Raw genomic sequence first — 27,974 nt, 5'->3', positions numbered from 1 at the left:
GCCCTCTGTCTTTACGCAGGGAAGACAGGATTATCTGTGCAGCAGAACGGTAAGGTGAAGGGCATGAGCGATGGGGTCAAACTTCCTAGCCACCTCCACTTACAGTCCATGCGACCTTCGGCGAGTTACTTAGTCTGCCCATAAACTGGAGGCAATAATCCTGCCTGCATCACTCAGCTGCTATGAGGACTGAGCGCATTAATACACACGAAGTATGTAGAACAGTGTCTGGCACATGATAAATAATCAAAAGATTTACCTGCTGTTATTATTAATTTACAAAGGAGGTGACTGCAGCCTCAAGTTTGAGGAACTCTCCCCAGGTCACAGAGAAAGCCAATGGCAGAGCTAAGACACGACCCCAGGCTTCTTTTATTACCTTTAAATCTCACTCTACAGATGGTCCACGCTTGCCTCTGGTCTCACAACAATGTTAATTAGCCAGGAGTTTTGAGATGCTTACATTTAAAAAGCAGACCAAGGGCAGACAGGGGCCCCTAGGACCAACTATTTACAACAGTCATTTTACAAACAAGGAAACCAACCCTGAACAGTGCAGTGTTGCCCAATGTCCCCCAGCCAGTGAATGGTAGGGACTCAAACCCCAGTCTTGCACTTTCCCACCACACTCCAGCCCTGTCTACCTGGAGATCTGGCTCCCCAGCAGGCCTCTTGGTCTCTTCCTAGAGCGACCAAGCCAGACCTCTGCAGCCAGTGTCAACAAGGGGCCAGGTGCGTCCCTTATCCATGATATTACCACAGGCAGATCACCCCCAGCCGGAACTTGGACTGGGGCCAGGCACTGTAAATAGTGAACAACTAAACAGCAATGTGTTCATTGGGGATTTGTTTATATACGTAGGGTCACCTGAAAACACCTGCTGTTTAAACCGAGGTCTGCTTAACTACTCCTGCAGCAAGAGGAACTGGAGCCCTTGGTTTCTGAGAGGATGTGAGAAAGCCCAAACACTTCCCAGCAGGGCTCCAACGGCAGGCCCAGGGTCAGAATCTGCTTTCACACCAGACTGACAAATAGAGTCTAAAGTCTGGCCTTGCTGAGCGCCTGTCGCAGGTTCACTGACACCCACTAACCTGCCTCCTGCTTCACAGAGACTGGTGGAGGACCTGAGAAGATGGCAGGAAACCACCACCATGGGATGCCCAAATAAACAGCAGCTCCTGAAAAGTGGCCTGTACTGCCCTCTACCAACCGCCCCCGCTGGTAGGGCTAGAAGGGCCTCAGAGACCTCCTGTACACCCACAACTCACAGATGAGAACTCCTACTGGCCCCCGAAGGTGCGGCCATCTGAAGCAGTCCTCTCTGAAGCTGCCCAAGGACATGATAACTTGGGAGTGGGTACACACATGGGAGCACACACAAGGGACGAGGGACTTCACAAGACACCCAGGTGATAAAATCTGGACACAGACCCACATGCCAGGGTCTGGCCTCTCAACACGAGGCAGTCCCTCCAGCTCTCTTACCTGCCCCGAAGGGCTTTCCCACACACAGGGTTGGGTTCTGGATTTTTACACACAGGGAAGAGGTGGGATTTTGTGGGTATTTGTACTGGTGTCTGGGACCCTACCTAGCATGGTTCAACTCTGGAATGTAGGCTTGGGGAGTGGCTAGAAGTTTAGGGGTCTTTTGGTCTAGTCTGATCTCACCACAGAACAGCCCTGATGCAAGCCATTCACAGGTGAGAAAAGCTGGGGAACATCAGAAACCTCTTCAGTGGGAGAAACAGACCAGGTTCCCAGCCACACTGATACTTTGAAACAAGGTGACAAGGCATTTCCGCACTGGGAAGTCCTTCCTGACACAGCAGCTTGGAATGCAGGCAAGGATGGCTGAAAATGTCACAGACTGTTCCTGGGAGGGTGTGAGTGGGTGACAGAGGCCAGGACAGCCCTGGGGACCCAGGATGGCCCAAGCACTGGGTGTCCTTTCTGAATTTTTCTACGCAGAGGTCTCTCCCATGTCTCCAAGTGACTCTTCAACCTTCAGATCCCCTCCCCCACTTTCATCAGACCTCCTCCTCCCTTTCCCCCTCATCATTCCACCAAGCTGACATCAGGGTGAGAGACCCCCTTCTTCCTCCTCCGCCCCGCCCTGGAGTCCCTACTTGGCTTTCCCAGGAAGCTGGATAAATCTTCCTGACCATGCTTCCTCTCGGGTCTCCTCAGCCTCCCTGTCTCTCTCATTCCTTCATTCTTCTCCTCCAGGAAGACTTGCTGAACTCGGCATGCTCCCCTCCCCACTCCCCGACCCTGGTCAGCCCGAGTCACCCAGCTGCTCAACCCACCTCAGATGAGAGCTCCCCAAGGACAGGGCTTTCCCTCTCCATTAGGTCCTATTTAAAAATAAGGGATACTCATACCCACTTAAATTTGATTTGCAGACAAAACAATGAATAATTTTTGCACAAGTATGTCTTTGAGACAGTTCCAATAACACCATCACCATGTGAATGGCATCCGATGTTACTATTTGCTAAATCTGGCAACCTTAATTAGGTAGGGGCTACCCCAAATCAATGGCCCTCCTCAGATGGGGGCATCCCCCAGAGAATACCTCGTGTTCCTTCTCTGGTCCCTCCTGTGCCCCAAGGCCAAGTGCACACAGCTACATGTCACATGAACACTCACCTGTGTTGTAGGCGGTGGGCATGGAAGAGAAGGGGAGGCCCTGGCTGAGTAAACTCGGTGTTGCCACGGAAACCACTGGGGTGGTGAGCGAGTGGGTAGACTGGGAGACCCCAAGGCGCTGGGCATTGTTCTGCAGGAGAAAAGAGTCTGTCAAGAGGTGGCAAATGGGAGGGCTGCTTTATCCAGGCCCCCCATTCCAAGGACAAGCTGGGGTCCCTGAATCTCAAGGCCCAGGAGGAATGCCTCAGCATGAAGACACCGCAGACACACAAACACTGGTGCATTCACAGAGACACTGAGATCCATGGAGAGAGACATGCACACACAGATTCACTGACGCCTACACACATGTGAAAAGGAAAGTACATATGCTGGCCCTGGGGCCCCAACACCAGCCATGGGCCCTGTCTCCATTCTTCTCCTGGTTAGTCCCCCTAGAGTCTACCCTCCATCTGTCACACTGCAGCACACGCCCTGCTAGAAGTGTGCTGGCATCTGTGAGAGGAATGCAGGGCCTGGCGTGGCGTGTGCCTGCGTGTACGCACACACGTGTGTGGGGCTGTCAGCTCCATCTGCCGCTGAGTCACTTGTTTATTCCAACTCCACGCTGGGGCCGTAACTGCCGCCGTGTTGGCCGCCAAAGCCTGCCTGCCTTTTCCAGCCTCTCTGGCCTCCCGTCAGGGAGTTCGGGAGGGAGGAGCCCCCGCCCCACTCCTGGCTGAGGGTGAGGATGTAAGTGTGTATATGTGTGACAGAGGAAGAGTGCTGCGTATGCCTCTGAGTGTCTGTAAGACAGGCTGCGTGCAGGAGGGAGCACCAGGAGAGAGGGAAGCAGGGAAGCCCCTGACCAAGGACAACTCTGGCCTTGCCTTGGGCCTCAGCTTTCCCTAGAAAACCGATTTTCCTGTCCAGCTGGCATCCCTCCTAAGGAGGTCCCTGTCCTGGGTGGGCATGAATAGAGTCAGAGGGCAAGCGCAAGGGCCTAATCCAGGCACCCAGGGATACACTGAGATGGGACCTCTGAGGCCTGAGGCAGGCCCACTCCACTGGTGCACGTGCATGCGTGCACACACACACACACACACACACACACACACACAGGTGTGTCTGCATGAATGCAACATCCCATGAAAACATCCACGGACACTCAGGTACACACACATGCATTGAACTCCTCGCCCCCACCCCGTTCATCTCTGCATCCCACTTGGCACTAAGCATAGCTCTTGGCAAATAACCAGATAAACAAACACCACACACTACACACACAGGCGAAAGGACAAAGGCACACACATACTCCATGCTGGGGGACCGCAGAGCAATGGGCTAACCCAGAATTTAAAGCCACAGCAAACATCTCATAGCCTCACTTACCAGATCTAAATGGTCCTCAGTCTGGGAGCAGAAATAAAACCAAGGGGATGGTTCAGTCTCTGACCCCTGCCCCCCCCTCACGCCCCTGCCCCCACAGCCATGCCGTCTACCTCTTTGCATCGGAGCAGGATGGCTCTCCAGCCTAGGAGGGCAGAGCTCGTCACTGTCCTGATTTCCAGAAGATGCTATATCCCAATGCCCACCAGTTAGGAACCCCTCACAGCCTAATCCTCATCCCTCTGAGCACCCTCCTATTATCATCAGGGAACCTTCTCTCCCACCTCCTGTCCCTTTTTACTGCCCTTGAGACTGGTACTTCTGTGCTCCAACCTCTTGGAAGGCCCTTCGGGAAGGAAGAGCTCATAAAAAGCCACGATTCCACGATCTCTCTAGGGAAGTCCTAACTGCTGGTTCTCTCTCCTGCTAGAGGTCGGCTCTGTCCTCCCACCCTACTGCTCCCCACTCTCCCATTCCCCAGCCCCTGGCCCTCGGTCCAGACACCCCACTCACCAAATGATGCATTAACCCCTTTCCTCCCTGGGAAGTGATGACCCTCAGGTCAGGCTTGCGGCTGGGGGCTCCAAGCTGGGCGCTGTGGGTGGGTGGGGGCGGAGACTTGGCAGGGATGACCTTGTTTAGGCTGTTGCCGTTGGCCATGGGGAGGAGGCCAGGGGAAGCCCGGGCACTGACGTAGCCATTCCCTGGAAAGGTAAAGAGATGAGGGTAAAAGGAAAAATGTGGACCCACCACTTAGCCCTGTTAACTGCTCCCAAACCAATACTCCTGTCACCCAGAACTTCTCAAAGCCATGTTCAAACTTTGAGTGGCTACTAAGTTCTCTTATTTTCCCCTAAAACCACCCTGGTCTTGGGAGTAAGGGGAGAACACTCCTTACTCCTCAATCGTCGGGTTCATCCCCCTGCCTCTAAGCTACATGTGATGGGACTGGGTAGTAGGAGCTGGTCTCCAACGACAGGACGTCCAGTACCTGCCCCCAACTGGGCCCATAATGACGCAGGTTGGAGAAGGGGGGCAGCCTGCAAGTTGAGACTCAGTGTGGATCCCGGTCACAAGGGCAAGTCAACCACTCAGACTGCTCCCCTTGCCTTGAGCTCGGGATGCTGTGATGTGGATAAGCACGTGACAAAATGCCTGTAGCTCTGGGAAAAAGACGAGCCATTCACTTGCAGTGCTGGTGTTACTGGAACTGGGGGACTGATGACATAGCTGCCACCAAAATTAGACTGGTAATAACAAGCAGAATAACCATCTTTTACATTTGTTCCACACTCCATAACCAACACAGGGCCTTCACACACGTATCAGCGTATTTAATCCTCACACTAACCCTGCAAGATGGACAGGACATGTATCGTTAGCCCTATTTACAGACGAGGAAACACCTGCCAACCGCTGGTTGGGAGAGGTGCGATGACTTCTCCAGGGCCACACAACCACTTTGTACGTGTTGCGCTCGAGGGCCTAGAAGTATCACCGTTCCCTTAAGGTCTGCAGGCACCTCACGGGACATTTCCTTGGAGAGGGAGGGGTATTCAGCCATTCCCCCCATTTCCTGCCCCCGTACACAACTGCTGCTAAGGAGGTAGTACGTGGTTCCTGGGGCCAAGCTGGGGAACTCTAAAACCCAGAGATGTGGGGGTGACCAACGCCAGAAGTATCACCTTGCCCTCTGCTCTGAGAGCACACTGCTTCCCTGGAAGTGTGTGGCTGCCTCCATCCCAATTCCCGGATCACTCCGGGAATGGCAGGAATGTTGGGGTGACGTCAATGGTGACATTCGAAGTCACAGTCACCAGCCGGACAACGGCACAGGGCAGGAGGGGCTGTCAGCTGCCGGGGGGGCGGGGTGGCATGGGGCGAGCAGCCTTTCTTCTGTGGTTCATAGACGTGTGCTTACAAGTGCACATCTAATGTCTGGATATTTCCATAAGGGTGAGAAAGTGTCCGTACGTGTGTAAGTGCGTGTGAGTCTGTGCCTCTTTATCTGTTGCCAATGTCAGATATTCGTATCTTCCAGATCCCAACCAGACGCACGCCCCTACTGAACTGGAAAAATCTGGAATCTCTCTTCCAACTAGAAATGTTGGTCAGTTCTCAGAGTTTTCCCAGAATTCCGAGCCTACATCTCTGCCAATCATCCACACCAATCACTGCTACAGACAAAAAAATCCAGGGGCTTAGAAATTCTCAGATACTACAACCAGCTCAGGCCCTGGGATCTTCCTCTCCCCTAATCTAGGCCACTCTCGGTCCCTGGAACACCTGAGGCCACCGAGCAGGCAGACCCTGGCCCTCCCCCAGGCAGAAGGGCAGCGTTACTCACCGACAGGGCTGGGGCAGGCTCCGTTAGCACTGTTGAGGTCTCCCCCCAGCATGGCCCCTGGAGGAAAAAGAGAACCATAAGCCGACAGGACAGCCTCTTCCAGAGTGAGTCCTGGGAGAGTGCTGTGGTGGGTGAAGGGAAATAGTCACCGTGGAAAATGGAATCCCGAAGTCTCACCACACCTCACTGCCACGTCACCTACCCACCTGTCAGATCACTTACCTGCGCTGGCTGGCCGCTGGGGCAGGCCGGGAGACACACTGTTCCTCTGTAGTGCTGGCTGCTGGGGGGACAGGAGCCGTGGGTCCGTGAGGGATGACGTCACCAGGGAAGGGGTGACCAGGGAGCCGCTGGGATTGCTGAACTGCAGTGAGCTCTGATTGGACACGGGCACCGTGACGGGCATGGCAAAGTTGGGGGCCGGGACAGCTGACTAGACAGAAGATGGAGAGGCAGGGTCAGGCCGGGGTGATCCCTTACCCTGGACTCACTTTGCCTGGGAGGGCAGGCCAGGGTTCCTCTAGCCTCTGGGCTGTGGGTCCTTGGGCCAGTAGCTCCAGCTCTCTGCTCTGGAACCCCCTGGAGTCATGCCTGCCACTCCCACCAAGGAAGTATGCTGGTTGGAGTGCTTTGGGATCCAGCTCTGGCCCAGAGAATGAGAAGAAGGCTCCGCGCACTGCAGAGAGACCCGGGGACACCTGGAACCCCCCTAGCGGAGGTGGGTTAGTCCTCAGCCAGGCAGGACACACAGAGAGCAGGTTAGAGGCCCTGAGTACAGACCCAAACTCACACACACAGCTGTTAAGGATGAGCGCGTGGGTCGGGGCGTCACCTCACTTTGTCGCCTCTCATCCGTCTGCCTGCTGCAGAGGGCGTTCACCCACCTCACTGCCTTCCCCTTCAGCAGGAGTCTCTGCCTCCCCTTGACGTTGCTATTGAGTATCTTGGGCTGGGGGTGTCAGAGCAGGCCCAAAGGGGCCTCTCCCCAGAACAAATCTGGGCAAAGAGCACATTCTCTACTTTCCTGTCATCTAAGGATCTCAGGTCATCTACACACTTCTTGCTGGTGAGGGGGACACTCCAGGCCTCTCCCGGCTTATGCTCCATCCAAGATGAGTCTCAGCAAGGGTCACGGGTTTATCACGACCAACGTCAGAGGTTCCTCAGTGGTCACCAATAGCCCCAGCATGGCTCAGAGCAGAACATCCATCAGAGGCAGCCGAGGGCCGGGGCGGGGCGCGAAGCCACACCATGCACCACAGGGAGGCTCTCCTCCATGCGACTACTCACGGCCAGTCTATAACTCTGCATCATTTTATCAAACTCCTCGTCTATCTTTTTATATTTCTCCTCCGTCTGGGGGGTCAGGGCAAACACCTCGTCCACCTCAGGGCTCTCACATTCCCTGTGCTTCTTGTGCAGCGCCTGGGGGGGAAGGGGCCGGAAGGGGGGCCAACAGAGAGAGAGTGAGTGGGGCTCACCCCATAGCGCCGGAAGAGCCCGTCGAGCTCCTCGCTGGCGCGCCGGTACTTGTCCTCCAGCAGGGGGCTCTGTTCCAGCGAGTCCTCCCCGTCGGGCTCTGGGCTGTCGCAGCCGTTGAAGCCCTTCTTCCTCAGGGTCTGTAACCGCACCACTACCGTCAGCAGGGGTGAGGGTCCTCCCAGCTCCGACCACCCCCCGCCTCCCTGGCGTTCCTTCCAGTCCTTCCCTAAGACTCTCCTACTAGGGCACTGTGTGACTGTGTGGTTGGTGGGGGAGGCATCAGAATACAGGGTCACGTGGAAGGTGGGCCTAACCCAGGGACTGCAGCCGGCACAGGGACATGTGCTTCCAAGGTGACAGGTGGGGTGGGGGGTTTCTGGGGGATGAGCTGAGGGGCTGGTACCCTGTCTACCCTTAGGTGAGCCCCAGCCAGAAGGCACAGAGCGCTCTCCAGCGCAAGGCAGTCGGGGCTGTCTTTGCCCGGCTCAATTCCTGGGCTCTGCTTAAAAGAAGAAGGGGAAAGAGAAATCGAAATGGAGACAGAGAGGTAGAAGAATAAGAGAGAGAAAGACAAAACATTTCTTTGCATTTACTGAGTTCCTACCATGTACCACCTTGTACGCTGTCCTCGAGCAAAGGCCACAGCTTCTCCCATGCACCCACACAAAGTAGGGGATGCACACCTGGTGGTGTGGAGGAGACCCCAAAGCTGACCTCTCCATGCTCAAAACATCTTCACAGATGCTTGTTTTGTCTTGAAAATGAATGTGAATTTCACATTCTAGTCTAGAGTAAATCTGTTTTCTCTAATATAAAAATAAAAGAATTTCTTCCACATCTGTGGAGTGGAAGTCTCGCTCCAGGAAGGCAGGCCTGTGGCTTCCCAGGCACCCTTCTTCATCGGCACAGGTCCCGTACCCCCAGTGTGAGAAGCAGGAACTGGGCTGTCTCATTCAATTCACACAACACCCTTCAAAGCAGGCACTGGCCCCATTTCGTGGAGATGGGCACCAAGGCTCTGGGAAGCGAAACCACCTGCCCAAGGCCACACAGCCAGTAAAGGCCAGAGCTGGATTCCAAAGCCCACGTCCTTTAATGGTTTACAATGTCAGCTCTCTTTGAAACAGAAAATAGAGCCACAGGGACCCACAAAGGGACAGAGACAGAGTATCAGAGATGGAAACAAAGAGGGAGACAGAGAAGGGAAGAGTCAGATGCAGGAGCATATCAAAAGATGGAGAAGGAAGGAGAGAGAGAGAGAATTTGAGAGCAGACAGAGCAGAGATGTCATGTTGTGCCTGACAGACATGAAGAAAGCGGCTCAGAGAGGGCTGGGGTGGGACTGGGCTGGGTGGGCAGCCCCATCTGACATCTACCTCACTGCCCTCCCTCCTTCTCGGGCCCGGGGTTTGTAGAAGAGGATGTGGGTTTGTATGTGTGTGCGCACAGGTGAGGGGGCTTCAAGGGGCAGGTGTGCACGTGTGCGTGCACGGGGAGGTCCAAGTGTGCATGCTGCATGGGCACGTGGTGTGCAGTTGCAGGGGGGGGTGGGGTCCGCGTGCGTGGGCCCACCTCGATGATGTCGGCGTTGGTGCGGCTCTCGTGCGGCTCGTTGTACTCCGTGTACTTGAGCAGCACCTTGTCCATGTCCGTGCTGGCGTACTGGAACAGCTTGTTGGAGTGGTTGAAGATGATGAGCGCGATCTCGCAGTCACAGAGCACGCTCAGCTCGTACGCCTTCTTCATCAGCCCGAACTTCCTCTTGGTGAATGTCACCTGTAGGTGGGCGTGTGGGCGGCCAGGCCTGGCTCAGTCAAGGTCTGCCCAGGAGTCCCACCTACAGGAAGCTGGACATAGCCAGCCCCTGCCTCAGGGTAACCCTGTTCTCAGGAGCCCCTGGTCTGGGCAAGGAACAGGCCAGCACCCCTCTGCCAACACATGGCCAAGGCACAGCCCAGGGCCAATTCACTGAAGGCAGACATTCAGATGGACAGAAATACACACCTCTGTGCTGGGGGCTATAAAGAGGTTAGGGAGGGAGAACAGAAGAGCTTCCAGGCTCTTCCCTTGGGGTAGGAGGAGGGGAAGGATTCATCTCGGGAAAGGGGAAGTGCCTGGGTGCGGCCTGAGGTTTGCATATTGCATATTGTAGGGGCTCAGGTCTGCCTGGTTGCAGCAGCAGATAAGTCTTGGGGTTCTAGGACACAGGGTCCTAAGAGCTGCAGGGAGGTGGGGATTCCTCTTCTCCCAACTCAGCCCTTGCCCTTCCATAACAGACTCCAGAGCCCCCTTCTTCCAGGAAGCCTTCTTGGAGTGGCTGGAAGTGGAGTGGAGGCAGAGGCCAGCTCCCTGCCCTCATCCACTCCGTGAAGCTCCCGGATCCCCTCACCTGTCGGTTCCGCTCATCGGTGATTCGCTGGATCTGAATCTTTTTCCTCCCCATCTTTTCCGGGGATCTTCACTGCCGGGGAGGGGAGGGGATAGCTGGGTGGCGGGTCTCGGCACACCTTACACTGTGCTCATGAACAGTCTCGGACCAGCACTCAGTTCATGGTCTGCGGGACACCTTCTGCACAGCCTCCTGGGTGGGGAGGGTCACAAGAGGACTGTCAGCCCTGGCAACCCTCAGGCCTGCTCCTTTGGCACACAGGCCAGCCTCACAGCACCCCTGTGAGAGGCTGGCAGCATCTGAGCCCCATCCACAAACTAAGGAAATGTTGGTGACCTGAGGTGATGGCATGCCACAGCCAGGCACAAGCCGGTTCACTCAGGGCCCAGGACTCTGCTCCAGGCTCCTTCCACACCATCACTGCTGCCCTCAGGTTCTAGGTCAGACAGCACACAATCAGGGAGCTCCCTGGCTCCTAAGGGTCTGAGTCTTAGAGAATGTCCGACCCCCTCACTTCTCCCCAGAGCCCACCAGGAGCAGAGACACCTGGGCTTGCCAGCTGCCCCACTGGCCTAGGATGGTGGTTCCCATACGGAGCCCGGTGCAGAGAACATGCCGAGTGAACACCCGCCGAGGCTGTGAACAGCTAGCCCGGTGTACCTGCTGCCAGAATGGGAGTGTGTCTGCACCCCTGGCTCAAGAATATACCAGAGCAGGTCTAGAGCAGTGGTCCTCATACCAGACTCATGGAACCCTGGAGTCCCAAAGTAGGGCTTGGGCTGCAGAACCCCTATCTCCCTTTAACCAGGGCTCCTCTACACCAATCTGTTTTACTCAGTGGGCCTTGGCCTAAATTTCTGCTTTGAAGAATGGATTCTGCTGCTTTAAATAAACAAACAAACCAACCAACCACCCCTCTACACCAGAGGTCAGTAAATTTTTTCTTTAAAAAGCCAAATAGGGGGCTTCCCTGGTGGCGCAGTGGTTGGGAGTCCGCCTGCCGATGCAGGGGACGCGGGTTTGTGCCCCGGTCCGGGAAGATCCCACATGCCGCGGAGCGGCTGGGCCCCATGAGCCATGGCCGCTGAGCCTGCACGTCCGGAGCCTGTGCTCTGCAACGGGAGAGGCCACAACAGTGAGAGAACCGTGTACCACAAAAAAAAAAAAGAAAAAGAAAAGCCAAATAGGGACCTCCCTGGCGGTCCAGTGGTAAAGAATCTGCCTTCCAATTCAGGGGACGTGGGTTTGATCCCTGGTTGGGGAACTAAGATCCCACATGCCGCAGGGCAACTAAGCCCTCGCGCCACAACTACTGAGCTCGCGCACCTCAACTAGAGAGCCCGTGTGCCGCAACGAAGAGCCCACGTGCTCTGGAGCCCACGCGCCACAACGAAAGATCCCATGTGCCGCAACTAAGACCCACTGCAGCAAAAAAAAAAAAAAAATAGGTAAATAAATATTTTTAAAAAAAGAAGCCAAATAGTAAGTAGTTGAGGTTTTGCAGGCCATACCGTCTCTGTTGTAACTACTCAACTCTGCCATTGCAGCATGAAAGCAGCTGTAGACAACACATTTAAAAGAACGAGTGTGGCTGTGCTCCCAATAACACTAGATTTATAAGGACAGGCATGGCCAGATTTGGCCCATGGGTCACAGTTTGCCAACTCCTGCTCTAGAGGAGTGGGGCATGCCTAGAACCCAAGCTCAGTCTAAGAGCACTCCCTCCCAACCTTGCTCAACTCAAAGCATGTAGAGAAAATATAGAACCAGTGCCAGACAGGAAAGAGGCTGCTGGCAGCCAGGGGGACACAGGCACCAGGTGGAAGGATCCTTGTTTCAGTACACCTATAAACCCATCGTGGCCCACTGGTCGAAGAGCTCCAATTAAAGGGCCAGGAGGGAAAACGGAGGCCCTGCACTGTACAGCGTGAGGTACCACAGGATGGAAGGAGGCACAGGGATGGCAGCCCAGCCTGAGCCAGACAAGGTGCATGCTCTCAGGTGTGGGTAGCACCTAAACAGGCTGGGTGAGCCCCCGGGGACTGGAAGGGCCCAGGATGGAGGCACAAGATGACCCCAGGGCCCTTCTGGCTCTGTGATTCCAGAGATGGAATAGTGGGAGATGGTGGAAAGGGGCAGTAGGCATGGGACCCATGCTTTCTAAAGCCACTCTGATAGGGTCCTGGAAGGAGCCCAGACCACAGAAGCCCAGTCCTCCTTTCCAGAGTTCCCCTTCCACAGAGTCCCTGCCAGAGGGCCCACTACAGAGTCCAGGAAGGTGGGCTCTCACCTCCCCACAACCAACCTGGGCAGAGGGTGGGTGTTTGACGACAGAGACACCTGTAATTAGGAACCCTCTCCCCAGCCCCCATTTCCAGTGGCTGCTGAGGTCCTCTAGCCTTTACGTATCCACTCAACCGTGGGTCCCAAGGTTCCACAGTAGATGCCAAAGTTCAGCCTTGGCATCTTGGCCACAGAGGGAAGGAGAGAGGGAAGGCAGGGAATCTATGGCCTTGGGAGGAGCCAGGAATATCCCTCCCCACCCTTTCCCGTGACCAGGACTTTCCCTCAGGCGTTCCCTAGCCCAGCTGGAAAGAGAGCTTCTGCTCTGTCCAGGTAGCTTCAGAAAACAATGCAGCCCCCTCCCCACTCCTAGAAGGCCCCTCCACACCTCCCTCTCTCTCCCCAGGGAGAAATTTTCAAACCCTCTTCCCTTTTTCCTTATCCTCAAGGTGCTCCATGGGCCTTGGGCCTCCTACTGTCCACCCTCACACATGCCCTAGGACATCACCATCACCAGCCCAGCCAACCCTGAGTCGGCTGAACAGATATCTGGACCCAGAACTAGCTCCAGCCACCCCATCCCTCGCCTGTGACCCCGATCTCTGCCAAACACGCCACTGCAAAGGCTCCAGCCCGAGGAGTTCGGCTGCCCCGCCTCCCAGTGCAATCCAAAGGCTGTATTTTCCAGAGTTGCAGTGGTACGGGTTTGGCAGAGAACGGGGCAGGGAGGGCACACTGAGGGCAAGGGAGGGCTAAGAAGAGGGCTTTTTAAAATTTTTCAAGAAGGCGGCTTTTTAAAGGGGATTCTCTGGCCTGGCCTTGAAAACCCCAATCTAGACTGGTAAATGCAGTCACCATCACCCTCCTCTGGCTCACAGTATCCACCTTTCATCCCTCTCCCATTTTACTATCTCCTTCTCGCCACCTTTTGCTCATCAGCAAATTTTTGCTGAGAGGTAACCTCTACCAGTTTCTGGCCAATGCTGTCTCTTCCCTGAAGTTGGGAGAGATCCCTCTCTTTGCTCTCACGATCCTCAGAAAAGTCATTCCTACAATCTAACTTCATTCCTTTGGTTCTCCCCAAGATTATTGACTCTCAGGGTATTTTGTTCTTTTCTTTCTAGCACTTATCATGATTGTAAATAATTACAATTCTGTGCTTCTATTTAATGCCTGGCTCCCCTATGAGACTGAAGCTTCATGAGGGCAGGAACCACATCTGTATCCTTCACCACTCTATCCCGTGTAAGGAGGAGTTTGGGAAATGTCTGTTGAAAGGAAGAAAGGATTGTTTCATCGCTGTGACCCTGTGAGAAGTCCTTCTTCTGGTCTAACTTCTGTTGCAGGACCAGCTCCTCCCACTCTATCCTCTGAGGAGACAGAACTCTTCCTCTCCCAGCTGCGCCGGCAGCTTGTCTGTTTGGACGCCCCCTACCCTCCAACTACCCCTGCTACTCCAGTCCTCAACCCTCTCTACCCTCAGGTTGGTTGGTACAGAGGGTGAGACTCTAGTCTTCTAAGGAGCAGCCCTGAGTACATGGAGATGGAGAGGATTGGGTTGCTTAGGCAACTGTCACCTGGCAACCAGCTCCCTGGCTGATCTCCTACACCACCACCCCCACCCCCGCCTCATGCTGGGGGAGCTGGGATGCTAGAGGGATCAGGGCTGAGAAGACAGGGAAGCCACAGAGACCCACTGAGCATCCTCTGATAGAGCAAAGTCAGGGTTAAAAAGACCAGGCCTCATCTATACCCAGTAGCCCAAAGCACTTTTTATGATTCCATGTTCCCATGGCGCCCTCCCCATTGCCACTCCTACCTCTGTGCCAACACTGCCAGAGGAGGAGATGCCCCTACCTTGGGCAGTCCTTCCTCCTATCTAACCAGGAACCTTCCTACAAAGCAGGGTCAGTCTGTACTCATCTCTTTCCCCTTCTGCTATCCATTCTACACTGTTGCAGTCTTGGAAAGCTTGGGGGCAAGAACAGTAAGGGCAAGAACTCAGCCCTTACTTTGGAAAAAGGGGTGGCTGGGGCCTGGGTGGGCACAATGAACCCTAAACTGACCCTATCCAAGGTATGGAGGCCTACCTTGACCAAGCTTCCCTCCTATCCAATTAGGGAGATTTTAATGAACACCTGGACCTCCTTAATTAGCTCTCTTCCTAATTACCTAACCAACTGCCAGGGCCTGGGCATGTTATCCAGATGTGAGCCTTTTCTTCTTCGCCTGGGCCGGCCCCATTCCTCTTCCCCTTTCCAGCCCGCTCCTCCTCTAGGAGGCCCTCCCAGATGACCTGGCTTTTGGCTGCTTCTCTTGGAGGCCAAAGGCTTGGGAGGGCTTAGGGCTGCCACAGAGACGGGGTTATCCAGGATGGCCTTCCCGCTCTGATGGCCCCAGGGCCCACCCAATCCTGACCTCAGGCCACAGCTGTGACTCCTTGGGCTGGCAGCATCTCTGTCACCAAAGTACCCCCTCGAAGACTCCAGCTGCTTCTGATTCTGATTCACCTACTCGGAGTAGTGCTGGCAGGACAGGATTGGGCAGGGTGGACCTCCTGGGGAGTAAGTGGGAGCAGACAGAGATAGGGCCTCCCCCAACAGAGACAGAAGGAGCAAAGAGGGAGGAGGATGGCAGCTGGGCTGAGTCCCAGGGAGGCAGGCGCAGACCCACCGTCTGTGGAGAAGGGTGGCTGCAGAGAAGCCTTTGCAAATGAGACAGGACACAGGGCAGGAGGCTCATCTGACAACACGCTTGACAAGGAGTAGAGGCTGAGCGAGGGGACCAGAAACGGTGGGGGTCCCAGAAGGACCCCATGGACAAACGGTTTCCTCAGCTGGGCTACAGACCCAATAGGAACATGTGGGTTGTACTGACATGCAAATAAGATGCAAATAACATATAAAATGTACCCTAAAGGGGATCTTGGTTTGGAGGGGGCATGGGAGAAGTAACAGGCTCCTGCCTCCCCCAATGTAACACCACTTGGTACCTGAGCAATATTCAAACCATTCTCGGGTTTCAGAATGATGCTATCTCAGTTCCTGTGTGAGGGTGGCCTGGGGCCAGCGGGAGGAGTTGGGGCAAGCGGTCAGGGCAGCCTCCTGAAGCTGCAGTTCCTGGGGGAGCTGCAGAAGTGCCTTCCAGGGGCTAGCCTCCACCTCCCCTCTCCTGCTGTCGTCAGGGGACTACCTAGCTCCCCTTCTCCCCTGCACCCTTCCACCCATATCCACCCTCTGTCCCAGCGGCCCAGAGGTTCAGAGGAACTGCAGAGCATCTGCTTTCAGCGCTGCCATACCAGCGCAAGTCAAAATGGAGCAGCTGCCCAGAGAGGCTGAGTGAGCAGCCCCCGTCACAGAGCATCGGGCTTCAAACCCTGCTCTTCCACATAGTGAGAAACTCTCATTAAGCAGGCCCTTCATCCCTTCCTCCCAGGCTGCTCAGGGCTGTGGACTGGAGGGGAAGGCAGGAGGTGCTGGAGACAGCTGTCATCCCTCCTCCCGCCCCTTCCCTGTAGCTGGGCTGCAGGGCATGAAATAAGCAGCAGGCGCTGGGGGAGGGGGTGACAATCCAATCCACCTGTCACCCCCACAGTCAGGCGGCCTCAAACAGCCTGCTCACTAATGAGGGAGGAGACGTGGGTGAGGCAGACACAGAGGGGGGTGGCAGAGGGGGACAGACACACAGACAGGAAAAGAGACAGAGAAAAAGTGGCAGAGAGTCCAAGAGGAAGGCAGAGTGAGGGGCAGAGGCAGACAAGGAGAGGGCCAGAGGACAGAGGGAGAGGCAGGAGACTAGACAGAGACAGAGGTTGAGAGAGAAGCAGGTAGAGAACAAGAAACTGCTTGCACGACGCTGATGCTAGGCCGAGCACGTGGGCGAAACTCGACAGGACTCCAACCCTGTCCTCTGAAATCCTGCAGTCCTGCCAAGAGACAGACAAGGGAAGGGCAGGGCCCACCTAGGGCAGGGCAGGGAGAGGCAAGGAGGCCCTCAGGGGCCAGGACTGAGCCCAGACCTGGCCGGGGATGGAGCATCTTGGCTCTTGAGGCTCTGGCTAGGTCCAGGCTCCAGGGCAAGCAGGCCCTGAGAGTGGGCAGAGGTGGGCACAAGGCCCAGCGGCCCTCTAAACGCCCGGGGTACTGCCTCCATTCCTGCCTCACCCCAGGGCTCACAAACCTTCCAAGCCACTCTCTCTGAACCGCAGCCGTCTACGCAGAGACCCATGCTGAGGAGCTCTGGAAGATGGGTGGGAAGGTAAACTCAGTGACCACCAAGAGATGGGGCCCAGGCAAGAGAGCCCTGGGGTTCGCAGCCTCTGGAATCTACACAGACAGCCCTTCCTTCACAAACACTGTACTAGCCCCGAAGTGAGGGGCATCACCCTCCCCTCGAAGTCTGGGCAAAGGCAGTGCTGGGGTCTCACGCTGCCCCTCTCCCCCACCGCGCACAGTCCAATTCTCGCACCCCCGCCTGCTCCCCACCCACTGCTCCCTGGCTCCTCCCTGTTCTCCAATCTCTCTGCCCCCTCTCTGCTCCCTCTCCCACAAGGCAGCCTCCTTTCATTCGCCCCGAAGTTCTTCTAGGGTCTGCTCTCAAAGGCACAGGCAGGTACCCATCCCCATCCTCCTCCTCCCTTCAAAGTTCTGTTTGGCAGGCTCACTCCCCAAACCCCTGGTTCCCACCATCCTCCCCTCCCTCGGGGACTCCCCTCCCCCAGCCCAACAGCCTCAGGGTTGGGCAGGGGCTATTTTTAGTCTGGGCACCGAGCTAATTTTAACTCACCGACAAGGGACCTGGGGGCGGACTGTTGGGCTGTGGGGAGGGAGAGAGGGCCAGTCCAGGAAAGCTGGACCTGGGGCGGGGGTGGTCTCAGGTCCCAGGCACCCTAAGAACACAAGCGGAGGTCGGCACTGAAGCCTTCGCTTAAGGGGCTTAAGGGACAGGAATCGACTTGCCAAGAGGAGCACCCAGTGTGGGCAGCAGGGCTAGGAGCCCTCCCTCCAGTTTCCGCTGGACAACTCTCCCGCGCCCCACCCTAGGCTTTCCGCCCTCTTCTCCTTGGCAAATCTCCTGGGATGGGGCCAGCCTGTTCTCTGCCCAGGAGATGGCTCTCCAGTGAGGGGCTGTCTCCCGAGCCGCCTCCACTGCTTCCCCACCCCAGCTTGTCCTTCCTGTAGTCTAGCTCTCATCCTTCCTGTAGCATCACTGAGGCTGTATGGCCCCCTACAGAGGCAGCAGCCACCGCCCCCCCCCCCCCGACCTCCAGCACTTCCCACCCCAGCTCTGGCCTTGCCCTGGTGGCCTCTAGGCTGGCTGCTAGGAACCACCCTGCACCCACAAGTTCCCAGAGCCACCCCGCTGACCTCAGGAAGAATCTGGGGGCAACAGGAGACTGAGTCCTAGTAGAAAAGGGGTAGGTGAGGTAGGGTAATGAACAGCCCAGGGAAATACGGGGACTATGGGTAGGGATTCTGGATGCCTGGGTTCTAGTCCCTGCCCTGGCCCTAACTCACTGTGTGAACTTGAATATGGCACTGCCCCCGCCAGAGTTCACCCCACTGGCCAGTACAATGGGTAGGTGGAGTGGACTAGGTACCCAAGTGCCCTTCCAGCCTAGACATTCTGTTCCTATGCTCTTTATAGCGGCTCAAAAGGAAGGGAGGTCAGGACTGTGTGATTCCATGGAGAGATAACAGAAGAGTTGGTCCAGTTAGGTCCCCTGTCCTCCAGCTTAGGAGGGGAGGGCAATGTGGAGGCCAGAAGAGTGGAGGAACAGGCCTGATGAAGACGGAGGTGCTTTCGGAACGATAACCTCCACAACAGATGGCCAAGGGTTGGCAGAGGCTCATGGTCAGCCAGGGCAGGTGCCAGGCAGGGCGCACAGGCCCTGGCAGCAGAGGTTCTGCCAAGCCAATCCCCTCACACACCTGGAGTGCCTATCAGACCCAGGGCTTGGGATCCTGCTTCTGGTTAGAGTAGTGACTGGCCCAAGGTCACTGTCATGGTCATTAGTGGGGCCAGCTCTGGAACCTGAGCCTGAGCCTTGCCTCATGCTCCACCCAGCAGGCCAATCAGTAATGACTCACTACTGCTCATTTGCATGGGGATTTGCATAGTGTCTCTGACCTTATTCCATCAAGTTCTACTTCCCATTCTAGGACCTGGGACACCCCCACTCAGCATCCCTAGGCCGTTAGGGACCCCACATGGAGTTCTTGGCACCTCAGGTCTCCAGTCTCATCCTTCTTCTGCAGAAAACATTTCTGAATTGATCTAGTGGTACTGTCTAGAGCTCTCAATCCAACTGGGTCCTCCACTCTTGTCCAGGTCCCCTGTCCAGGAAGGGATCTGAGGGGAGGAGGTGTAATTATGAGGAACAAGTAAGCACTGCAGCTAGAGGAATTGGATAAGGTTCATGGGGTAAAGTGTGATGGCTCCGAAACTGCCTGGGGGTTCCTCAGGAGAAAAACCCTATTCCCCTCTTTAGTGCCAAGGCTGGGGCAGCAGTAGGACATGAGCGGACTGTCCTTACTTCCACCTCTATCCCCACTTCTAAATTCCATTCCCCAAAGTGCAAAACGAGAGGAAATAGCCTAGTACAGCAGGCGACATAGATGTAAGACTACAGAGAGGACTTCCCAGGCTGAGTCTTTGAACTCCAAGTAGTCTCTGGGGCTAAAATTTGCTTTGTTATTAGTTACCTGACTAAGCATGGGCAGCTGGTAACACTTGGGAGGGCACTGCAGCCCCAGCATTGTAGTCCAACTAATGGGAGCTAGAAGACAGCCAATCCCCTGCCTACCTTGAAGAGGTCAAATGACCTGTTTGTCCAGTTATAATACCTATGCTTCTAGCTGTACCCTCTGAAACAATGAAGCCAAGCAGGCAGTGGTCTCCTATCCCAGGAAGTCCTTCCTGCTATCTAACCACCATTCCTCCCACTGCAGCCAACCCTTCCCCTGCAACCTAAGCCCATTCCACTCATCTAGCTGAGAGTGGCGGACAGGGGCCCCTGGCCATGTGAAGCCTCAGCTGAGGAGAGGTGGGGCGGTTGGGACGGTTAGTGGGTCACCTTCCACCTCCCCACCCAACTTCCCTCTGGGGTCTCAGGAGACAGAAGTGAAAGTGGCAGCTGGGGCCTTGGGGGCGGGTCAGCTTGAGAGCCGTTGGGGTGAGCATAATGCCACCAGTGCTGGGTCTGGGCTGCCTGCCACTGCAGCAGGAGGGCTGATGGTTAGATCAGGAGAGGGACTGCCCATGGAAATGAGGGCTTGGGAAAACTATGGAGCATGGGCCCCTGGCCTAAGGAAGAACAAGCTGAAGAGGAAAAAGTGGAGAAAAACAGGCAGTAGACAGTCTCAGAAGGGCACTGTATTCCAGGGCAGTGGTCTGTCCCCTTGTTTAAAGCAGCAAGATCCTTCTTTCCCATCCAGAGAACAGGGGCAAGGCTGCTTTAGCTGAAGTAGATGAAGGGGGTCCAGGTCCTGATTGCTGGAACGTGAGAGCAAGGAGAGAAGGGAGGAGGCCTGAGGCCTGGGCCCTCAGACTGGACAGCACCAATTCCGATGGAAGGGAAGGTGGAGGATGAGAATGTGAAGTGTTCACCTACAATTGCAGACAGCACTGCCCCCCACAAAGAGGCCAATCCAATCACGGAAAGCAAATCCTCCTAGAGACATCGTGACCTCGGGAAGCCACCGGGGATTTAAAGGGGCCGCTCAGGGTGGCAGCTGGATCTCCTTCTGACTGGAAGGACAGTCCTCTAAGCCCCTGGCAAGGGAGGGCCGGCAGTGCGGCTCCGTGGGCCTGCTGAGGCGGCCAGCCAGGCAGCTCTTATAGGATTAGCTTGCTGCTTTCAGGAAAGGTGCCAGGTGAGGCTAAGATGCCCAGCCAGATGGAGCTGCCCCGACCCCGCCACACTAGCAGGCAGCACGGGGGGGGGGGTACCTACATACACCTAGTCAAATACTTGCCCCCAGACTTGATCCATGCCCCTCACCAATATCCAGTCTCTCACCCTTTCAAGAAGATATTATGCAAAGACCCCTCTGATTTCTGACAGCTAGGATCCCTATGTACTCAGCATTCTCTGCCATTCCTATGGTCAGGATTTATCCTTCCTCTGAGTGGGAAGTCCTGCCTATTGTCTACTCTCAATCCCTCTGCTACATTTTATAACCAGGGCCCCACCCCAGGGAGCAGGTGAGGAGGCCAAGGGGTTCCTCATCTCTGCTCCCTGTCAGCTCTCCACCCTCTGGGCTGACAGGTGGGGGAGACAAGAGGGAACAGCTGGGCCAGGACACCTGTCCCCACCCAGTCAGCCTGGGCCCCACAGGCCTGCCATGGGGTATGCATAGGGGAGTCAGCAGAGAGGCAGGCAGCTGTGGGGGATGGAGAAAAGGGGCTCAGAGGTCAAAGAGAGATGTGCCTGGGGAGGCCTGAGGCAACCCTTTCAAGATCACCCTTCCTCCTGGTCTACCCTCAACCATTAACACACGCATGCTTTAAAGGTTTGAGGTCACCTGCTCCATCCCCTTGCCTCCGTGTTACTCGATCCAACTGGAGTGGGAAGACTCCACAAAGAGACCAACCCTCCTCTCCCCATCCACACCCACTCCCGCCCGTATGTCTTCCCTTGAGATTTGAGGATGAGCTCTCTCTTATTCCTTATTCTCCCAACCCTCAATCCCAAGTATTTGCTGGCAGGGGTGGGGGCAGGGAGATCATGAGAGATAAGTAAGCACTCAGCCAGAGGGATCTGGTAAGACTCTGGGGTGAAATGTGGAGTGGGCAGGTTCTGAGACAAGGAGGCAGCTGGTTGGGGAGGGCAGAGCTGGGCTCAGCTTCCCAAGCCCGTCCCAGGGTCCCCTCAGGGCCTCCTAAGTCCCCCTCACATCCAGTCCCTACCCAGGACACTGCGTGCCTCCACCCCACCTTCTGGACCGCTGCCTTAGCAGGCAAGTCCAGGGCCAGGTTGGAGCTGATGTCTGGAAGAAAGGATGCAGCCACTTTCCAAGCACCCACTCTGCTGAGTACCACACGTTTTCCCATGAAACCTCCTTCCTCTTCCAGGGGAGGCATCTCTGTTTCACAGAAATGGAAACCAACTCAGAATGTGCAGGGACATGCCCAAGGTCACCAGGAATTAGTGGCAGAGGAGGGCTGACTGCTGAGCACAGCGCTTCCCCGCACAACTTGGACAGAGAGCAGGCAGGTTCTCCCTCCCAGGAGTAACAGCACATTCCTTCCAGGGCAGATTCCCTAATATCTGGGCCTGGGAGGCTCAAGTCAGCCATGCCTCTTGCCTTTGCACAAGCCCAGGACTCTTGTGGCTCAAGTCTTTCCTGATCTAGTCTCTCTCCTCATCCATCTCATATGGCAGCTTTAGGGGGTACTCACTGGTACCCAGGAAGGGTCTCTGAGTGTCACTTGTTCCTGCCTACATACCCCTGCTTTGGCTTCCTCCCATGGCACTCAATCAGAAGACAATACCTTCTCAGGGAACCAAAGCATGTCCCCCTGCCCCCCCATCTTGCCACCAGACCCTAATCCTCTGCACTCCTGCCAGGGAATCCTACTGGGTTCGTTCTTCCCTTCAATGTATCCTCCTCCTCTTCCCCGGTCTCCCTGGGCCTCCTTTTCCACTGCCCCTCCTGCAGGGCAGGATCCTTCCCTTAACCTTAGACAAAAGCCCTGAACACCTCCTAACTGGGAAAGCTTGAGCAAGTCATTTAAATCTCTGACTCAGTCTCCTCAATTACAAAAAACAATGTGGAGAAAAATAAATGAGTCTTCCTATGTTTCCAGCACAGAGCTTGGCACACAGGGACACAACAAATGGAAGTTTCCTTTCTCCAATCCCCAGGGATCTCAAAAGTTTTAGTTTTTGGTCTCCAAAGTATATTGGAAAATAGGGTGAGTGGGGTACTGCCCTTGGGTAAAAGTGCTCATGACCAGGGGGCAAAAAATGTTCCTTCTCTATATGCTTCCCTGGTCTCTCCAACTCCTAGGGGAGTAGCCAGAGCACCCAGCCAGAGGCACCAAGCCAAGGTCAGTGAGCAGGCCTAGAGCCTGAAGCCTCCTGGGAGGGTGAGTTTAAATGAGTAAATATGGTCCCACCTGGCTGAGGCCAGCAACAGGCCAGAGCTCCATACAAGTCCTTCCCTTCCCAGCCTACAACAGAGGGGAGAGAGATCAGACAATAGGCACAGCTGCCACCCCTCAACCCCAGGCTATCAGGGTCCTGTGCAGAGTCAGTGAATGCATCCCCCTGTCTCCACACCAGGCAGGACCAGCCAGAGAAGCATGGCTAGCTCCCAGGAAGGAGAGGTTGCGGCTACAGCCTCAAGAAAAGGAAAAATCAGATGCAAAGCGTCTTGGGGGTCACCCAGGCCAGGAGTTGGCCCCCAAATGCTTGAGGGCTCAGATGTAACCTTGATACCTCAGAATGGCCTTGCTTATCTGGATGAGTGGGGAGGGCAAAAGAGACCAGTGACAAACCACCAAAACACCCAGGTGCTCTGCTCACCACAAGGCTAAGTGAAACTCCTGTACATCTGGAAAGCAGACTTACCCAAGGACATACGGTTCGAGTGAGGGGCTGAGGCAGGCTGAGCCAGGGGCACAGAGAGGGAAAAATGGTGGCGGGGGTGGAGTGCTGCAAGGGGCAGTGAGGGAAGTCAGCCAGGGCTCCCCAACTCACACGCTATGCTCTAGGTCTAAACTCAATCCCTCTTGCTCGAGTCAACACTCCTCTCTTCAGAGTTGTGCATGCCTCTGCCTTCTTGCCTCCACTCCCCTCACCCTGTCCCCAGTCTCCAATCTTTCAATTATCTTTGCCTTTCGCTACCCCCACCCGCTACAGGGAGCAGCTGCTTCATGGGTGTCTACACGCTCGTGTGTGTGTGCTGCACACCTCCATGCATGTGTGCCACTAAACGCTGTGGACCTGCCAGGTGCATCTGGGCATGCCAGTCTGCACAAGACCCCCACCCCGCCCCCTTCAGGGGAAAGGAGCCCAAAGGCCAGCCATCCCACAGCTCTCAGGACAAACTCTCCTCAGGATACTTTCAGTCCCAGGCATGGGGGAAGAAGAGAAAATAAATATTACAGGAGCCAAACAGCACCATCCTCACTAGGCCAAAGTTCAAGGCCTTTCAGCAGAGCCACCAAGAGCCACTGGCGAAGAAAGTATTTTGAGATCCCATCCTTCCCAAGCCAAGTTAGAGCTCTCTCTCTCTCTCCCATCTATCTCCACTGATAAGTTCTTCCTGAAGTCTAAGCTCCATTCTGCCTGCTGCAGTTGTGGACAGACAGGGGAACATCAACCACAGAAAGGTTTTCAGCTCCCAGAACAGAACTACTAGCACCTAACACCTCCCCCTCACCCCATGAGTAAGTCACCAAACTGGGACAGAAGGACAGACGGTTGGCCGGACTCCGGCCCCATGACTGGCTCATAAAAGTCACCAGAGATTACAGTGATGCTGAGGCTATGCTGGCCCTGCCACCATCTCCTCCTTCCCTCTAAAAGGGAGATAATTGCCTCAAACCAGTTGGCCTCAGAGAGCCTGGAGAGTCCCAGCTATGATCGCAAGGGGTGGGGAGAACCCACCACCACAGTGCCACAAGACCCATAGGCTGACCCTTGAGGATGGATTCTAGGCCCATGTCTGATCCTCTTACCCACTTCCAGGACCCAGCCGAACACCAACTATGACTTGTTCCCAAGAGGTCGAGGCCTCTATTACACATCCCCCACTGACTCCCCTTCTCCAGTAAGGCCACCACCCTCTGGACTAGAGGGGCAGAGAAGCAGGGATCCTGGCTTTAGATACAACTAGGGAAATGCTGGACCCACCCATTTGTTCCATTTGACTCCTCTTGCCCCCACAGAGGTACAGAAGTGGGTGGCAAAGTGTCCAACACAGGGCCCTCCCATACCAGGCCAGGGTAAGCATTGAGATTCTGGACCAAAGCCAACTGGGGAGGGCAAGGGGCCCAGCTGGCCAGAAGAAGAAGGTTGACAGGATGAGCAGAGGGGCAGGCTTCTCTGGGGGCACAAGGCCCAGGGATACCCACAGCAGGGAGACTTTCCCAGGGCAGGGTCGGGGAGGAGGGTGGGAGAGGCTAGGTCACAATCAATGAGGGCCTAAACCCAAGGTGTCCTCTTTCCTGTCCCCCTCAGAGGCCAGGAGGCCTCTCCCAGCTTCCTTGCTACTGGTCCTCCAGCCCCAACCTGGGGAGTCTACCCTCTGCCTTCTCCTCTCATCACACCTCCCAGGAAAGACCCAGGAAAGATTAAAAAAAAAAAAAAAATCTTCTGGCGAGATTATGTAACAGCAGCCAGAAAGACTATCATATCTCCGAGCCTATGAGAAGAACCAGGAGCCAAGAGGGGCAGAGCTGGGAAGCCCAGGCTCCTCCAGTCCAGGGACAGCAGGTACAGAGTGGTGTAGACAACGGGCAGTCCCCGCCGCCCTCTCATGTCCTCCACTACTCTATTCCAGGCACTGGGCACAGCAGACAGAATCCAGCCCAACCTCTCATGCCCATCCCCCAACACAAGGGTCCTGCTTCTCCACTTGGACCAGGGCCTCCAAGGGGAAGGACTGTGTCTTCTTTCCTATGGTCTCTCCCTGCTATGAAGCCATGCCTGAAAGAGTGGTGGTTGGACTAAAGCTCTGACACAGATTTGCTGTGTGACCTCAGATTAAAAAAAACCACCTCTCTGGCCTCTAAAGGTATGTAAGTGAAAGCTCCCCCTTCTCCCAGAGAAACCAGAGACCCTGCCCTTTACAAATGCACACGCATATACATACATATACACACAAATACACTAACACACACAGGCTGTGTTGGGGGAGGGGTGGCAGGGAAGTTACAACAAAGAGAATATGACCACTGAGACCCAAGGGTCCAAATGTCTGCTGGGGAAAGTGGAGAAAGAGCTACACATAAGCTCTTGTGAACCCCCAATCACTCCATATAAACGGGTCTTCAGCCACCCTCACACTGATCCCACCCCACCCCCATCTCCTGCCCAACACACTGGGAAACCACAGGAAGGAAATTCATTCCCAGGCAGGCCGTGGGAGCTGGGACAGCCAGGCTAAGTCCTGGGGCGGGTGTGACCCGGCGACCACAGGCGGGTAGACATCTGTGAACACTGACATGTGCCTTTTTCAATGCTCTCCTTGACTACTAAGACTTCTCTGTTGGGGGTTTGGAGGGGAGCGGGAGGTGGACAGCTCCCTAACTTCAAAATACCCAATGTTCTGCTGGCCAGGGCTCCCCTGCTATCTCGAGGCCAGAGCAGCCCAAGGTCACCGCCCCAGACGGTAAACTTCCCATAGTCCAGGCTGGCCCCTGAATTGCCTAGGACACCCACTGAGGGGATGGGGGAAGGGGCAGCAGAGGGCCACTCCCCCAAACCAAAGAAACCAGGCCTACAAGGAAATCTCAAAAGGGGGCTGAGCACTGAGAAGGGGGACACAGGATCCACCCACTGTACCCTCCCCCAACCCATCAACAATGGGCTGCTTAAGCGAAGGCAGAGAGAGTCCCCCACTCAAAGGACAAACCTGGGATAACCGAGTCAGTGGTTCCAAAGGTGCCCACACTCAGGAGCCCTCCTTTCATTGGGGAGAGACCTCAGGAGGCCACTGAGAGATGAGCTTCAATCACTAGGGGAAGGGAGGCCCTGTAAGACCAAAACTGATAGGAAAGGGGCTAGCACTGGGGTGAGAGACTAGATGCATCTTAGCCTCTTTGGCCCTCCCTCCCCAAAAGCCCCCCAACACTCACTAGACCCCCACTCCCAGCCCAGTTCAGCCAGCCATAGGTGGAGAGAGGGACTGGAGAACTCTTGCCCAGATGCTGAACAGCTGCAAACTTCTGGCCGGGGGTTCTCCGGCTGGGGCTGCTGACAAACCAGATCAGGGGTCTCGGGAGCGGGCTAGGAGGTCCCAAGGAAGGGTCCTGCGTGCCCACCTCCGTGGTGACTCCGCGTCCCAGCTCCACAGGCGCCGGGCAAACCCGGGCCCCGGACACACACACACTCACACACCTTGAGGTGTGACCCACCACCCTGGTGTCATCTGAACAACATCCCCCCTCCCTCCCCCGCTTCCCAAACAGCTGCGGCTCCCCCCGCCCCCACCCTCCCGCCGCCCTCCCAGGCCCCCTTCTGCACCATTTCGGGCCAAGGAGGAGGGAACAGGCGGCGCGAGGAGGGAGAGGGAGGGAGGGCCGGCTGTTAAAATGTCAGTCGCTCCCGGCTGTCACCAGAGACCCCCTCTGAGGATGGCGCCCCTTCCCAGACCACTCGGGGATCGCCCTAAACCCCCGGACACCAACAGACCGGCGCGCCCCCAAGCCCCCGGTCCCCACCCCGACCCCAACACCCAAGGGAATTACAGCCCACTCCACTTGTCCCCACAGCCGACTCCCTCACCCAAACAGTCCCCCATATAATCTCCCACCAACGCCACATGAAAACAGCCCGCTCCGCGAGTTCCTCCCAGTCCAGAAGGCCACCCCATTCCACCCCTCAGGGGGACGGTCTAGACCACCCTCCACCCCAACCCCAGGACGGGGTGGGGGAGGGGGCCTCTTAAAGCGGCAGGCTCATTATTTTTCTATACTCACCGGCCCCACTGGGGGAAGGGGGGTGTCACGGCTGGGAGGGGGTAGCCCTCGCCCCTAGTCCGGGGGATCTTCAGCACCTGGAAGCCGCAGCTCCGGGCGGGGGGAATAATAAATGAGGCCGGCGTCCGCGCGGGCCCTGGGCGGCGCCGGGGGGCCTAGGCCCCCGTCCTGGGCGCGGGGGCGGGCAGGCAGGCGGGGGACCCGGGCCGAGCGTCCGAGTCGCCTCGGCTGTTGTTGATATTTTCCTTCCTTCCTCCTTTCGGGCTCCAAAGGTAACTCCTCCAGCCCCCAAGAGTCAAGGCCGACGTAGGCACAGCTCAGCCTAGCTTGAGGGGTGGGGGGAACAGGGGTGATGGACAGGCGGGGAGCCAATGGGAGGAACCCGTGGGGGCGTGGGGGCGGGGCCGGAGTAAAGGCGGTCCCAGGGACGCGGCCCCGCCCCTCGCTTTTCTCGGGCCGGCCGAGCCGGGCCGGGTCGGCCCCCACCCCACCGCCCTTCCAAGCTAGGCTGCGGCGCCGGGAGCGGCAGATCCCTCCGCCAGCCGGGAGGGAGGGAGACAGCGACGGACCGAGGCAAAGTAGGCACGCGAGACCCAGAGGCCCCTAAAGGGATCGGCCCGCGCCCGTGGTGCCCCCGCTTCGAGCTGGCCGGACGGCCGCCTAGCACTGCTGCCACCGTGCGCTCGAGGAGGTCCTTTCCCGGGAGCTTCCTCGGACTGCGTGCACACTCTCTCATACACACACACACACTCTACCTCGACAGCTCCCCCCATCCCCCAAGCCCCAGGAGATTTGGGAGG

At 56.3% G+C, this 27,974-nt stretch overlaps 1 protein-coding gene across 3 annotated transcripts in view; it reads right to left on the bottom strand.

Moving 5' to 3' along the window:
- Positions 1 to 27,518, bottom strand: part of MEF2D (myocyte enhancer factor 2D) — a 33,985-nt gene extending 6,467 nt beyond the window's left edge. Inside the window, exons 1-9 of one of the 3 annotated variants that reach the window (XM_060297959.2) lie at positions 27,175 to 27,516; positions 10,240 to 10,431; positions 9,423 to 9,626; positions 7,850 to 7,987; positions 6,591 to 6,801; positions 6,369 to 6,425; positions 4,535 to 4,725; positions 4,025 to 4,045; positions 2,651 to 2,780 (exon numbers count right to left, since the gene is read on the bottom strand). In XM_060297959.2, the coding sequence (XP_060153942.1) occupies positions 2,651 to 2,780; positions 4,025 to 4,045; positions 4,535 to 4,725; positions 6,369 to 6,425; positions 6,591 to 6,801; positions 7,850 to 7,987; positions 9,423 to 9,626; positions 10,240 to 10,293 (1,006 nt within the window). In that variant the 5' untranslated portion in view covers positions 10,294 to 10,431; positions 27,175 to 27,516. Of the gene's footprint in view, positions 1 to 2,650; positions 2,781 to 4,024; positions 4,046 to 4,534; positions 4,726 to 6,368; positions 6,426 to 6,590; positions 6,802 to 7,849; positions 7,988 to 9,422; positions 9,627 to 10,239; positions 10,432 to 26,980; positions 27,003 to 27,174 lie in introns of those variants that run through there. The other 2 variants (XM_060297966.1, XM_030842208.2) reach the window with 2 other exon arrangements.
- Between the last annotated feature and the right edge of the window lie 456 nt (positions 27,519 to 27,974).

This window comes from Globicephala melas, chromosome 1, assembly GCF_963455315.2.
Source record: "Globicephala melas chromosome 1, mGloMel1.2, whole genome shotgun sequence".
Taxonomy (NCBI): domain Eukaryota; kingdom Metazoa; phylum Chordata; class Mammalia; order Artiodactyla; family Delphinidae; genus Globicephala; species Globicephala melas.
The sequence above is the reverse complement of the archived record's forward strand: the minus strand, read 5'-3'. Positions and strand labels throughout refer to the sequence as shown.